At 42.8% G+C, this 13,083-nt stretch overlaps 1 protein-coding gene across 9 annotated transcripts in view; it reads right to left on the reverse strand.

Annotated features, from left to right (window-relative positions):
• The window catches only part of NEK10 (NIMA related kinase 10), a 194,449-nt gene that overhangs the window by 63,077 nt on the left and 118,289 nt on the right, over window positions 1-13,083 (reverse strand). For 8 of the 9 annotated variants that reach the window (XM_032235689.1, XM_032235691.1, XM_032235690.1 and 5 more), the window contains 3 exons: window positions 6,129-6,258; window positions 4,131-4,201; window positions 552-765 (listed from right to left, as the gene is read on the reverse strand). In XM_032235689.1, the coding sequence (XP_032091580.1) occupies window positions 552-765; window positions 4,131-4,201; window positions 6,129-6,258 (415 nt within the window). Of the gene's footprint in view, window positions 1-551; window positions 766-4,130; window positions 4,202-6,120; window positions 6,259-13,083 lie in introns of those variants that run through there. The other variant, XR_004256903.1, reaches the window with a different exon arrangement.

Raw genomic sequence — 13,083 nt, forward strand, 5'->3', positions numbered from 1 at the left:
CAAAGGATAATTTCCACTTCTTATTTTGTTGAAGTACATCTTGGAAAGCATTATGTGATCAAACTGATATGTTTGAATTTGTAAATTAATAGCCAATAATCTTGAAGCATAAAATTACTTTCATTACTGGGTTATTTTTGTCTCTCTGGTGATTTCTGAGTCATGTTTCCATGAAACAATGATTTGCTTTTAATTTTCTCATTTTGTTGAATTTTCAAAATTTTAGCCTTAAGATATAAGAGCCAATATTTAATCTTTCAGGAATGCAAATTGGGGGCATTGAAATGTATATGCTACAATCTCAATCCTTTTCCAATGTAAAGACAACATAACATTTGATGACATTACAAATACTGTTTTTATTTTCTAGTTTCAGCAACCAATTATTCACATTACTGTGGGTATACAGTTGTTTGTTTGGTAATGTGTTGCAAACTTTATACATGACAAGTGAGAGCAGGCTAATGCTGTATTATATATACTCTTTGACAACTCTGAATAAATAACAGAGAATATAAAGTAGCCTTGGTAACTATATATGTCTATCTTACCTGAGACAGCACAGCAAGTTGATGATGACATTTTATTGCATTCCTATTGGCCTCCATGAAATATCTCTGAGTACGCCTTCTTTCACGTTCCAATTTCTTCTCCAAGACAAGCTGAGAATGTGATAATCCATCTAAATACTTCATCATAACATCTGAAATCATTGAACTGACCTCTACTATATCAGGACGGATGTCTGCATCAGGGTTCAAACATCTGTGGGGAAAAATCTCTGTTATTTAGGAGATGACAACCAATATTTACATGAAACTAATTCTCATAAAATCAATGACTGGTACATCTTTTTACATAAAAAGAGAAACAGCCCTTACCAAATATTGCCTTGTTCATAAAATTTTACTCAACTTTTTTTTTAAAAAATCCCAATAGAAATAAACCAAGTTTATGTGAATATCACAGCCATTTTTATGTTGTTATGTATAATATTAAGTCTCTATTGTTCGGCTGAAATCAAGTGTAAATGTTAGAAAACTATTTACCAATGTATTCTTGATTATATTTTCCTGGAAGTACAGCCTTCGTGGAAACCACAGTTGGTGATGGATACTTTAATTTATAGTTTTTTACTGTGCCTAAGTAGAAGTTGCAAAACTTAGACTATATGTAGAATTTAACTGAAACATGTTAATTTTGTTTTATCTCAGAAGTTCCAATGCAGAGATAAAAAGTTTAGTCCTAAGATATTGTTGCAGCACAATTTCCATCATCCCTCTCCACTCCTCATGCATACTAGGAATGATATGAGTTTAAGAACACCTTCACAACCATACATTGCTCATTCTTGCTCAAATGAGTGAAGAAAAATAGTTTAGCAATATAATATCTAGGCAGAAAACATAGTTGTGTGGCTACTAAAACAAAGTACACATAACAAGTAGGTCATGTTTGGGCCTTTGTATTGTTCTCAGAACAGTATGGGAAACAGTCCAAAAAAAATGTTATAACAATAGGCACAGAAGTTTCCAAGGGCTATGGCTCACAAAAGTTTAAAAATTTGAAGTTGGAAACTAAGCTGAGTTTGGCTGCATTAGCAAAATCTAGAAACACATCATTACTTTGATGTTGATAAACGAATAAGCTCATCCACTTTTCAACCACTATGAAATCGCCTATAATGAAGAATAATCTATTTATATCTTATTCCACTCTAGATAAATTTCATTGTACTATCCATTGACTTTGTACCAATCATTTAAAAATTAAAGGATAGTAGGACAACAACAGTATTCACTAGAACTCCTATCCTCCTTTCTTCCATTTAGTGTTGGGAAACTAGATTGAATGGCAATTATCCTTTCTATAATAAGTAAGGACTTTTTCTATTTTACTTTCTTTTTTGCTCACAATGAAGGTACCTTTTCTTTTATTCTTCATGTATCAACCTTAATGTTTCCTGTTGTTTATGTTGTATAAATTTCTGTTTTAGCTACAATTCAAAATTATAATTTTAGAGACACTCATTATGAAAGAAATCAAAATGATTGTTGGGCTTCTTTTCTAAATACCTCATATTTAAATCTTTCTATTAGCTATTTTCCTACTTTATATACTAATTTTAAAAATGGGTTCATCTCCTTTCATATTGTTATCTCTTTATGTCTTATGGCATATGTTGTGTAAATACAGACTTTCAAATTATGAATAAAACACTTCAAATAAAATAAACTCCCTTTCTTTAATTGAGGTAAGTTGAGTTAAATTAGACTGCAACTGACTTACAGCCACTCATTCAGTTTTGAGGTTTTACCAAAACTTAGTTCTCTTCATTCTTAGTTTAACAAATAGAATCGGGCAATTGCATGTGTCTTTTAATAATAACTCATAATTATATACCACAGGCTTGAGGTGAGGACTGAGTACAATCAATATTTCTATGTCCTATTTTAAAAAAATAAACTTGTAAAGAATTTTATGCTTATGGAGAAGTAATAATGATATATTAATATCATATTTCAGGACATATCAATTGCTAATGGCTATTTTTCTGTGTTTTCTCTTTTCTCTTTAAATATAATCATTCATTTTATATCTTCATGTTTCCTTTTTTTCAACTAATAAGAACTCTGGGATGTATGTATGCACTAAACATGTAGCAAGGGAATGCTAAACTACTCTTAGAAATTAAATGTCACATAATTGTTTTGAGAAAAAAAAGTGTTATATCTATTTGGCCTTATAGCTTTCAAACAGGATGAACACAAATTGCATTACAATGGAATTTCAATTTTGAAGAGGGATTTTTTTGCGTAAGCTTTTTTTTCTCAGCAAATGTTGCTACTCATTTGAGTGTTCTTTATTTTCCATAAAGGATATTCATATAGCTAGTCCTCAAATTATGACCATTCATTCAGTGACCATTCAAAATTGTAGTGGCGTTGAATAAATGGGACAATCAGTGCTCAAAGTTCCAACTACTGCAGCACCCCTATGGTCACATGAACATATTTCAGTGCTTGGCAACCAACTTGAATTGGTTGAAGAGTTCTGCACTCATGTGATCATCTTTGTGACCTTCCCTGATATGTTCCCACAAGCAAAGTCAATGGGGAAGCCAGTATGAAAAGTTGCAAGATGGTCAAATAAGTTTCTTCCAACATCAGTCTTTCTTTGCTTGCAGGCACCTCCCTTCACTAATGCAAATGTCATGCCCTCTTTCCCTAGCCTCACTGTGCTCATACACATTTATCCCACATTGGGATAAACTAGAAAGAGTGATTTTAAGCAGCAAAGGTTTCACTTAATTCAGTCTGAAAAGTGGGAAACTTCCTTGACAGGTTGTAAAAAGAATTGGAGGAGATGCAAGAAAGGAGCTCTGCAGCAAATGAAGCAAGAGGCTGAAGAAGAAACTAATATGTTGAGTGCTACAGTTGTAGACTTTTCAACTTTTACAGCATAAATATGGAATGAATTGCATAATAAGAAATATAAATGGGTCAACTCTCTGCAAAAAATAAAAAGTTATAATAGCTAGATTATAATAGCTAAGATTTACCTAACTACTTTGTATTATTATATCTTCACATTCAATTGATATTCCTTTACAGGTAGTTTTTAAGTTGTGACCAGTCAATTAATAGCCATTCAAAGACCGCCCTCCCTCAAAAAGCTGCACAACCCTGTTCAAACTTACAACAGCTATAGCGCCCCCATAGTCATTCACCTTTACAACATACCACAGGGATCCTGCAATGGCCCTTCACCTCTGCCATCATCCCACCCTGAAGGGACCCCACAATTTTTAAGTGCAACATGAATAAATATTTTGGTTTGTCACCCAGACAGACAGATGTTAAATTGGATTTGGCATTTTTATCTACTTATTGAATTCTTTCCAAGGAATTAGGATAGGTAGTTGTAGATGTTTAATGTTGTTACAGAGATCACTATGGGATGTAAGGTGTTCTACGTGAAGCTGCCTTTTGCAGTTGGCTGATAAATAAATGTTATTATTATAAATAAATGTTATTAATTTATTAAATAAATCATTTTATTATTTAATAAAATAAATAAGCAAATACTGAATGCTGTTCAAATCAAATAATTTTGTTAATAATACGTACTTTTTTATGACAGCAGATACCTTTGTAGTATATATACCTCCTGGTACTGGCTCATAAACAGCTTCTACTATCTACAAAATAAATAGTTGCTGTCATTTTTAAAGTGATTTTATATTGTAATTTTCCATTTGATTTGCATGGCAAACTTCACATAACTTCCTTTTATAGCTGTCACTTACAAACTATAAAACAGATATGTATACAGTTTTTACATCTGATTAAATTGCTTTATGAATATGATATCCATATAAGTTAACTCATTCAAAAATAATCAAAAATATCAATGATTCATATTTCTTCTTCATCATCATCATCATCATTTTAGCCATTGTCTAGCCACTGTGAGATGAAGGCCTCTTCCACATGATTCCAACCAATGTGATCCTGAGGTTTCTTCTGACAATTGGTCCAGCAATTTCATCTGAATAAATGCAGTTATTTAATTTATATGCCACCTTTCTATTCAATCAAGTATGCAAAATTGCTAACCACAAATAAAATATAAATATAAAGTGGAACTTAAAATGAATAATTGAAACAACGCAAAAATACTTAACAGTGAGGAGCCTTGTGGAATAAATAATTTCTTGCTAGTTTTAAAATGGTAAAGATAATAAAGTGTCATCCAAATCCTGGAGAAGGTATACCCTGGGACAGATGTGTGATGCAGGAGCAATATAAGAAATACTTTCCAGATTTTAATGTCCAGACAGATTTAAAAGATATACAGTCCCTCAATCATGCTATTTAGGGATTTACAGATTAATACCAATGCTCCAAAGGTATGTTCCTCCATATGAGGCATTTCGTGCAATTAATGTATTTTTGGATGAAGCTTTTTGGATGAGAAGCGAAATGTTTTCAAAGAAAAAAAAGAAAGTTCAGTTGTCTCTTGAAAAAGCACTTTTGGGAAAATCATAATCTGGATAATTGAGAATCATCATAAAAATAGACTTTAGCTATGCACTTTGGGATGAAAACCCTTTGAATGGTGTGGGAGTATGAACGGATTTCCAAAAATTGCAGACTACAGGAACTATTTACACTTCAGTTTGAGATGCAGACAACACAGACTCATCACCAACAGCATATGCCTGTGTCCAACAGTGAAGGGACACAGGACAAAAACATCCTGCAGAAAACACCTTCATAACACAGTCCTTTCAACAATTTCAAGAAGGCTCCACACCTATTTGAACTACTCAGGTGACCCTGAGGACACAGACAAACGTCCAAGCAGCCTCAACATCTCTCTAAAAGAATGCAAATGATCAGCTGCCTACAAGGAATATAAATCCTTCCATTCCCCACCATACTGTAAGAGCTGAAGAAGCATCTTGGATCAGAAGTGAAAGTTCTTCAAAGAAAAACAAGAAAGTCCAGTTGCCTCTTGAAAAAGTACCTTTAGGACAAGATCAATGTTAGGAGACTGAAGGCAACAAGGTCCATTATGCCCTGCAGAGTGTTATTTCCAAAGCATGGTGATGTTAAATGTTTACATTTTGCTGATGAAATGTGAAATCTGGAAAGCTCCAAGAGTTGTAAAAAGCCAAAAGAGTTGTAGAAAAATGTGTCTGGACAGTACCTGAAGCATATGAGTTGCCAGTCCTATTTTAATTGATTCTGAGTAATATCTCAGTAACAGAAAGTGATAACAATAATACAATATGGTATCCATAAAAGAGAATATTGGTAGCTCAGGTTGAACTGTAGGATTCTTGGTGCTCCCTGAGCTTGGAGATTTCTTTCAGAGGTTTCATTATTAAATTAGGCTGATGATGTTGCCTAGTTTAGTAATAAGATGTCTCTAAGAAAAAAGTTTATCTATGTCAGAGAAAGCTGTTTCTCTAGACCTGCTATAAAATCCTTATGAAATGCAGGATTGCTAACTGCAGAACATTTCCCGTGTGGTATAACAAATATAGGATTAAAAAGACAATTAAATGAAACAAATAGACAAAGGTAAATGATAAAATCCCATTTAGCAAACCTGCATACTTTAGTTGCTAAGGAGAGCATGTTGGCGCTATAAAATGGAGGGTTGAGTGTTGCCATCTGATATAAAACACATCCTGCAGCCCAGACATCAGCCTTCTCACCATATGGCTCACTCTTTACAACTTCAGGGCTGTATAAACAAAAACAAATATTATATTCAATATAAAAAGGACAGGGGAGAGGTCATTTTCATTTTTTTTTCATTTTAATGACATTTATAGGCCGCCCTTTTCCCTGAGGGGACTCAGGGCGGCTTACAATAAATAGGAAGGGGGTGCAAGACAAAACATAAGAAAAAAAACATGTGAATAAAAAATAAACCAGTAAAACACAACATTCATTCAGCATTCGGGTGGGGCGAGGTTAAGGTCTTATCCCCAGGCCTGACGGGATAGCCAGATCTTGAGGACTGTGCGGAAGGTCTGGACGGTGGTGAGGGTGCGAATCTCCACGGGGAGATCGTTCCAAAGCGTCGGAGCTGCAACTGAGAAGGCTCTCCTCCGCGTAGTCGCCAGTCGGCACTGACTGGCGGATGGAATTCGGAGGAGGCCTACTCTATGCGATCTGATGGGACGAAGGGAGGTAATTGGCAGAAGGCGGTCTCTCAAATAGTCAGATCCACTACCATGGAGGGCTTTATGAATGGTGAGTAGCACCTTGAAGCGCACCCGGAGATCAACAGGTAGCCAGCGCAGCTCACGGAGGATCGGTGTTATGTGGGTGAACCGTGGTGCGCCCACGATCACTCGCGCGGCCGCATTCTGGACTAGCTGAAGTCGCCGGATGCTCTTCAAGGGCAGTCCCATGTAGAGCACATTGCAGTATTCCAGCCTGGAGATCACAAGGGCTCGAGTGACTGTTGTGAGGGCCTCCCGATTCAGGTAGGGCCGCAACTGGCGTACCAGGCGAACCTGGGCAAATGCCCCCCCTGGTCACAGCTGACAAATGATGGTCAAAAGTCAACTGTGGGTCCAGGAAAACTCCCAAGTTGCGGACCCTGTCTGAGGGGTATAAATTTTGACCCCCCCAGCCTGAGTGATGGAACGTTGGCCAAATTGTTGGGAGGAAAACACAACAGCCACTCGGTCTTGTCTGGGTTGAGTACCAGTTTGTTAGCTCTCATCCAGTCCTTAATGGCCTCAAGACCCCGGTTCATCACGTCCACCGCTTCATTGAGTTGGCACGGGGCGGACAGATACAACTGTGTATCATCCGCGTATTGATGGTATTTTATCCCGTGCCTCCGAATGATCTCACCCAGCGGTTTCATGTATATGTTGAATAGTAGGGGGGATAAGACCGAACCCTGCGGCACCCCATAAATTAGGGGCATCGGGGACGATCTCTGCCCCCCCCACCAACACCGACTGCGACCTGTCCGAGAGGTAGGAGGAGAACCACTGCAAAACAGTGCCTCCCACTCCCACCTCCCGCAGTCGTCGCAGAAGGATACCATGGTCGATGGTATCGAAAGCCGCTGAGAGGTCAAGAACTAGGATGGACACATGGCCTCCATCTCTGGCTCTCCACAGATCATCGGTCAATGCGACCAAAGCGGTTTCTGTGCTGTAACCGGGCCTGAAGCCGGACTGGAAGGGGTCAAGATAGCTAGCTTCCTCCAAGGTACGCTGAAGCTGGAAGGCCACCACCTTCTCAACAACCTTCCCAACAAAGGGAAGGTTGGAGACTGGACGGTAGTTATTAAGAACGGCTGGATCCAAGGATGGTTTCTTCAGGAGGGGTCTCACCACCGCCGCTTTAAGTGCGGCGGGGAAGTGCCCCTCCCGAAGGGAGGCGGTAACGACCGCCTGGATCCAGCCTCGTGTCACCTCACTGCTGTTGGCAACCAGCCAGGAGGGACACGGGTCCAGTATACAGGTGGAGGCACTCACAGCTCGCATAGCCTTGTCCACATCCCCGGAGGCAACATCCTGAAACTCAACCCAGAGATGGTCTGCCAAGTTATCCCCTTGTGTCTCGGCTGGATCTGCGGGGGTGGAGTCCAAGTCCAACCGAAACCGAGCAACTTTGTCCGCCAAGAACTGGACATACTCCTCAGCCTTACCCTGTAAGGGGTCCCCTGCCTCCCTCCTATTTAGGAGGGAGTGGGTTATCCTAAACAGGGCGGCTGGGCGGGACTCGGCGGACGCAACCAAGGTGGCAATGTGTGTTCTTTTAGTTGTCCTTAATGCCCGGATGTATTCCTTGGTGCATGCTGTCAGAAGTGCTCGGTTCGATTCGGACCTATCGGACCTCCACAAGTGCTCTAGGCGTCTCCTCCGGCGCTTCATCTCCCGGAGCTCCTCGGTAAACCAAGGAGGCCTCCGGGATCCGCCGACCCGGAGGGGCCGTAGTGGCGCAATCCGGTCAAGAGACTCTGATGCTGCCGAGTGCCAGGCAGCAACAAGAGTCTCCGACGAACTGTGGGCGAGAGTATCAGGAATAACCCCAAGCTCCGTCTGGAACCTTAAGGGGTCCATAAGTCGCCTGGGGCGGAACCACCTGGTCGGTTCCTCCTCCCTACGGTGGGGGTTTGGCCTCCGGAAGTCTAGCCTCAGTAGGCAGTGGTCTGACCACGACAGGGGTATGATCTCATTACCCCTCAGACCAAGATCACAAATCCACTGCTCCGAGAGGAATACGAGGTCGAGTGTGTGACCTGCTGAGTGGGTTGGGCCTCGGATTACCTGGGTCAAGCCCATGGCTGTCATGGAAGCCATGAACTCCTGCGCTCCATCAGAGTGTTCACTGAGCGAAGGCAAATTGAAGTCCCCCAGAACCATGAGCCTAGGGAACTCAATTGCTAGCTCGGCTACCGACTCGAGGAGCGAGGGGAGGGCTGCTGCAACGCAGTTGGGAGGCAGGTACGTTAGCAGCAGACCCACTTGACCCTTGAGGTCCAACTTCACCAGCAGGGACTCACACCCGACAAGCTCCGGAGCAGGGATCCTACGAGGTGCTAAAGACTCCCAGACAACAATAGCCACACCGCCACCCCTTCCCTGGGCTCTCGGCTGATGAAGCACCTGAAATCCCTCTGGGCACAGCTCTACGAGGGGGACTCCTCCCTCCGTGCCCAGCCATGTCTCAGTAATACATGCCAGGTCTGCCCTCTCGTCTAAAATTAAGTCCCGGACGAGGGGAGCCTTGTGAACAACAGACCTGGCATTTAGCGACAGCAGCCTGAGACCAGGGTCCCGATTACTCGCGCCATCTGACCTTGGAGTGGGACTCATAGGGCCGGAAGGAGGGATCTCTGTGATGTAGCGAGCCCTCCTTCCCCGGTAATGGCCAGCCCTAAAGTCCCCGCCATATCTGCCTCTCCCTGTTATGACCGCAATGCTCCGACCCTCTCCCGTGGCCGTAGTCCCCCCAACCACCCCAGTGACCCCCGCATACCCCGGCAGGTCCTCCGAATCAAACACACTCATTTATTCACACAGACAGTCCCCACGTAATAGTTTAAAACACATAAAATACAATATAATGGAGTAATAAAAGTGGGCCATTCGTTCAATCACAAGCAAACCCATACACTCACCATACCAATTAAAATTGTGCAGTTACGCGAGTTCGTAAAGGTTATATAAGAGATCTTGAATCTTGCCTCCTCCTCTATAAGTCTAGTGGAGAGTCTAGCAACAGGAAAGTGTATGGTCCAGGTCCAGGGGGAGGTGTTACAAAGGCTAAAGTCTTTAAGATAGTAATAGGCGTTGAGAGCCCCGATAATAAAAGCAGTCTGGGGGGAGGAATGCAGAGCTGAAAAGTCCGGTGAGCTAAGTCTATCGAGATGAAACATAATTGGGGGAGCCAATTCAGGTGGATAATAAAGATAATTGGGGGAGCCAATTCAGGTGGACAGTAAAGATGAATAATAAAGATGGTAATCATGGCTAAGTCAAAGACTCCCAAGCCACGCAGGGACGATGTCCTCCAAGAACTCAGCCACAGAGTTCTCCACAGCGTTCTCCCAATCATAGCGACAAACAAGGTCCAACAAGCCGACAATAGCCTCACAACAGCCACAATCCCCATAAACTCCAGGCCCAGTGATGGTCGCGAGGAGACACACACACAACCCCCCCCACAGCCAAGCCACGATGTCCACCAAAGCTGGGCCGCAGCGTCTTCAGCGTCTTCAAACGGTCTCAGCAGCAAAGGCACCACGACAATCACGGCAATAGATAGCAAAGAAGAGGGGGGGAGGTGAAGGTCTCCCAGCCAGATTACTAGATGGGGGGGTCGGGCTCTCTCCGACCAGCTAGGTCTCTAGTCCGCTGCCAGTCCGCTCTAATCAGCTGCCAGCGTCGGGCCCCCAAAAAGAATCGTTCGTACCCTGGTCTCCAAACACCTCCAGGCGCTCCAAACGCTCCGAACGTTCTAAAATGCCTTCCGAAGCCAGCTGAAAAGTGCCTTCTGAAGCTAGCTGAATCGCCAGCTGAGTCGCGGCGTTTCCAAGCAGCTCCCGGGTGGCTCCTCCTCCTCCGGGCAGCGGCGGTGTCTTCCTCACACAGCAGCCTTCGAGAGTAATATCACTCCAAGCTGTTGCCAGCATCAAGCCCCGGAGGAGTTTATTCATACCCTGGCCTCTCTCCAACTCAATCTCTGAAGCCAAATTCTCCCTTATTTGCTGTTTTTCCTATAGGGACGCCAGAGCGGCAGACTCGGCAGCCATGTTCCCTCGCGCATGCTCCATCGGCAGCCATGTTCCCTCGCGCATGCTATATTTAGGTCACTAAATATATATTACCATGAAAATCCTGAAGTTTATAAAAAGTCTCTATAAATATATAAACAATTTAGAAAGATAATGGCTATTCAATTTCCCAACCTAGCTTATAAAAATTACTTGAGGTAAAATTCCTTCTGATAACAACATTAATGTGATTTCCCCTTTCTTGTAGCACAAAAGTATGCTAGTATAATTCTGATAGCCAAGCTGGTGCTATTCTTCCAGTTTTAATATAGGATAACTTAAGGAAAATGACTGGCAGATTTCCTGCTAGTGGGGAAAAAATCACCAATTACTATCCCTAACATGGCTTGGGAAGAAGGCATATTTTGGCAGATGCCTAGATCCATGAATTTGGGTATCTGTCAGAACCTCATCTCTGAGAGGGATGGATTGTTCTGCAGTACAGCAGTGAGAGCACATGCACCAAAGACAAATTCCTTGTGTGTCCAATCACACTGGGCCAATAAAGAATTCTATTCTATTGTATTCTATTGTATTCTATTCTATTCTCCTATCGTATCGTATTGTATCCTATCCTTGTCTTTTCATATTTCACAACTGCCGATAACTATCTGCAATGTACCATATTTTTTGGAGTATAAGATGCACCAAAATTTTGAAGAGGTAAATTTTAAAAAGAAGTTTTTGCCCTCTCCAGCCCCCAGGAGCACTCTGCAGGCTTCCCAAATCCTCTGCACGGCCCATTTTTTTGTAAAAAATAGGGCATGCAGAGTTTGGGAGGCTTGCAAAGTGCTTATGGGAACCGGAGAGGGCAAAAACGCAGTGTTTGAGGGCTCGATCTTTCTAAAGGATAAGGCTTTTATCGATCTCAAATCCGCTTTTCTCTACCCCTCCCATGGCAGGGCAGGACTAAATATATCTCTCCGCGCTTTATTTTTTCCTCCTTCCCTCTGATCAGCGACCATGCAGAGCCACTTGGCCCAAGGAGCGGCAGTCGGCTTGCTTCTTCTCTTCAGCGAGGAGGGAAAGACATGTGGGGGCTGTTGAACAGCCACCGCTGCACTCGACCAGGAACAGTTCATTGGGTGAGTAGGGGTGGGAAGGGAATTCCTCCCATTCGGATTAATGGTTCCTTGTGGTGGTGCCTGAGCAGCAAAAGGAAAGCTGAAAAAAGACGACCTGGCAAGGCTCCCTCCTTGAACAACTGGGCTTGTTCACAGCTCTCTTCACAACCCTGCTTCCTTAGTGCAGGTGCAGGCTCCAGGGAGACTCTCAACCCAGTGTTCCCACATTCCGAAGTTTCCTTTCCATCCCACGCTTTTTCCACTAGCAAAGATCCTGCCAATAGCTTTTTCCGGAGAGAAAGTGGAGATCTAGCCTCCTGAAAAAAGCTTTCATGGAGAGAAGATAATTCCTCTTCCCTTCCTCCACCACCCCAATCCCTCTGGATCTGTCATGCATTGCTTACTGCTATTGCTGCTGCTGCTATTGCGCCCAGCTACCATATCTCTTTGCTGCATGACAGATCCGGGAAAATTGGAGACCATGGTGGAGGAAGGGAAGAGGAACAGTCTCCCCTCCACAAAGGTTTTTCTCAGGGTGCTAAATTGGAATGTTAAAAATCTGGAATGGGATACAATCAAGTTCCTGAGATCGCTTTGCTACCACCCAAAAATGCTATTACCACGATCTCTGCTGCCTGGAACTGCCTGAGCAGGGGCAGATGGAGTGGGCTCTACAGAGATTAAGGTAACAGCAATTTTGGGTGGCAGCGCAGCAATCTCATGATGAGTCAAAGCCTTTGAATCAAGCTTGATTGTACCCCATTCCAGGTTTTTAACTTCCCAATCTAGTGTCCTGAGAAATCTAATGTTTCTGAGCCACCTCTCATTTGCAGGAGGAGGGTGGCGTATATGAAAGCCTCTGAATAACTGGGAAAGAAAGCCATACTTTTCGGGAGGCAGTTTTCGGCAGGTTCCAAGTGCAGCTTCCTTTCCCAATCACTCAGAGGCTTTTGTATATGCTGTCCTTGCCCTCCTCCTGCAAGTGTGAGGTGCCTCTGAGACTCAGTGAGCAGTTCAGGGGAGACAACGGCCACAATGACTTCACTCCCCAGCAATGTGAGGAGCCGCCACTGCCAACACTGCCTAAGATCTCCCTGGAGCCGAGCCAAGCCAAGCCAAACGGCAGCCTCAAAAGCAAAATGTCTCCTTTCCAGTCACTGCAATTTTTGCAGCGCCCGCTTCACCTGCCCCTTCT

The sequence above is a fragment of the Thamnophis elegans genome, chromosome Z, assembly GCF_009769535.1.
Source record: "Thamnophis elegans isolate rThaEle1 chromosome Z, rThaEle1.pri, whole genome shotgun sequence".
Taxonomy (NCBI): Eukaryota; Metazoa; Chordata; class Lepidosauria; order Squamata; family Colubridae; genus Thamnophis; species Thamnophis elegans.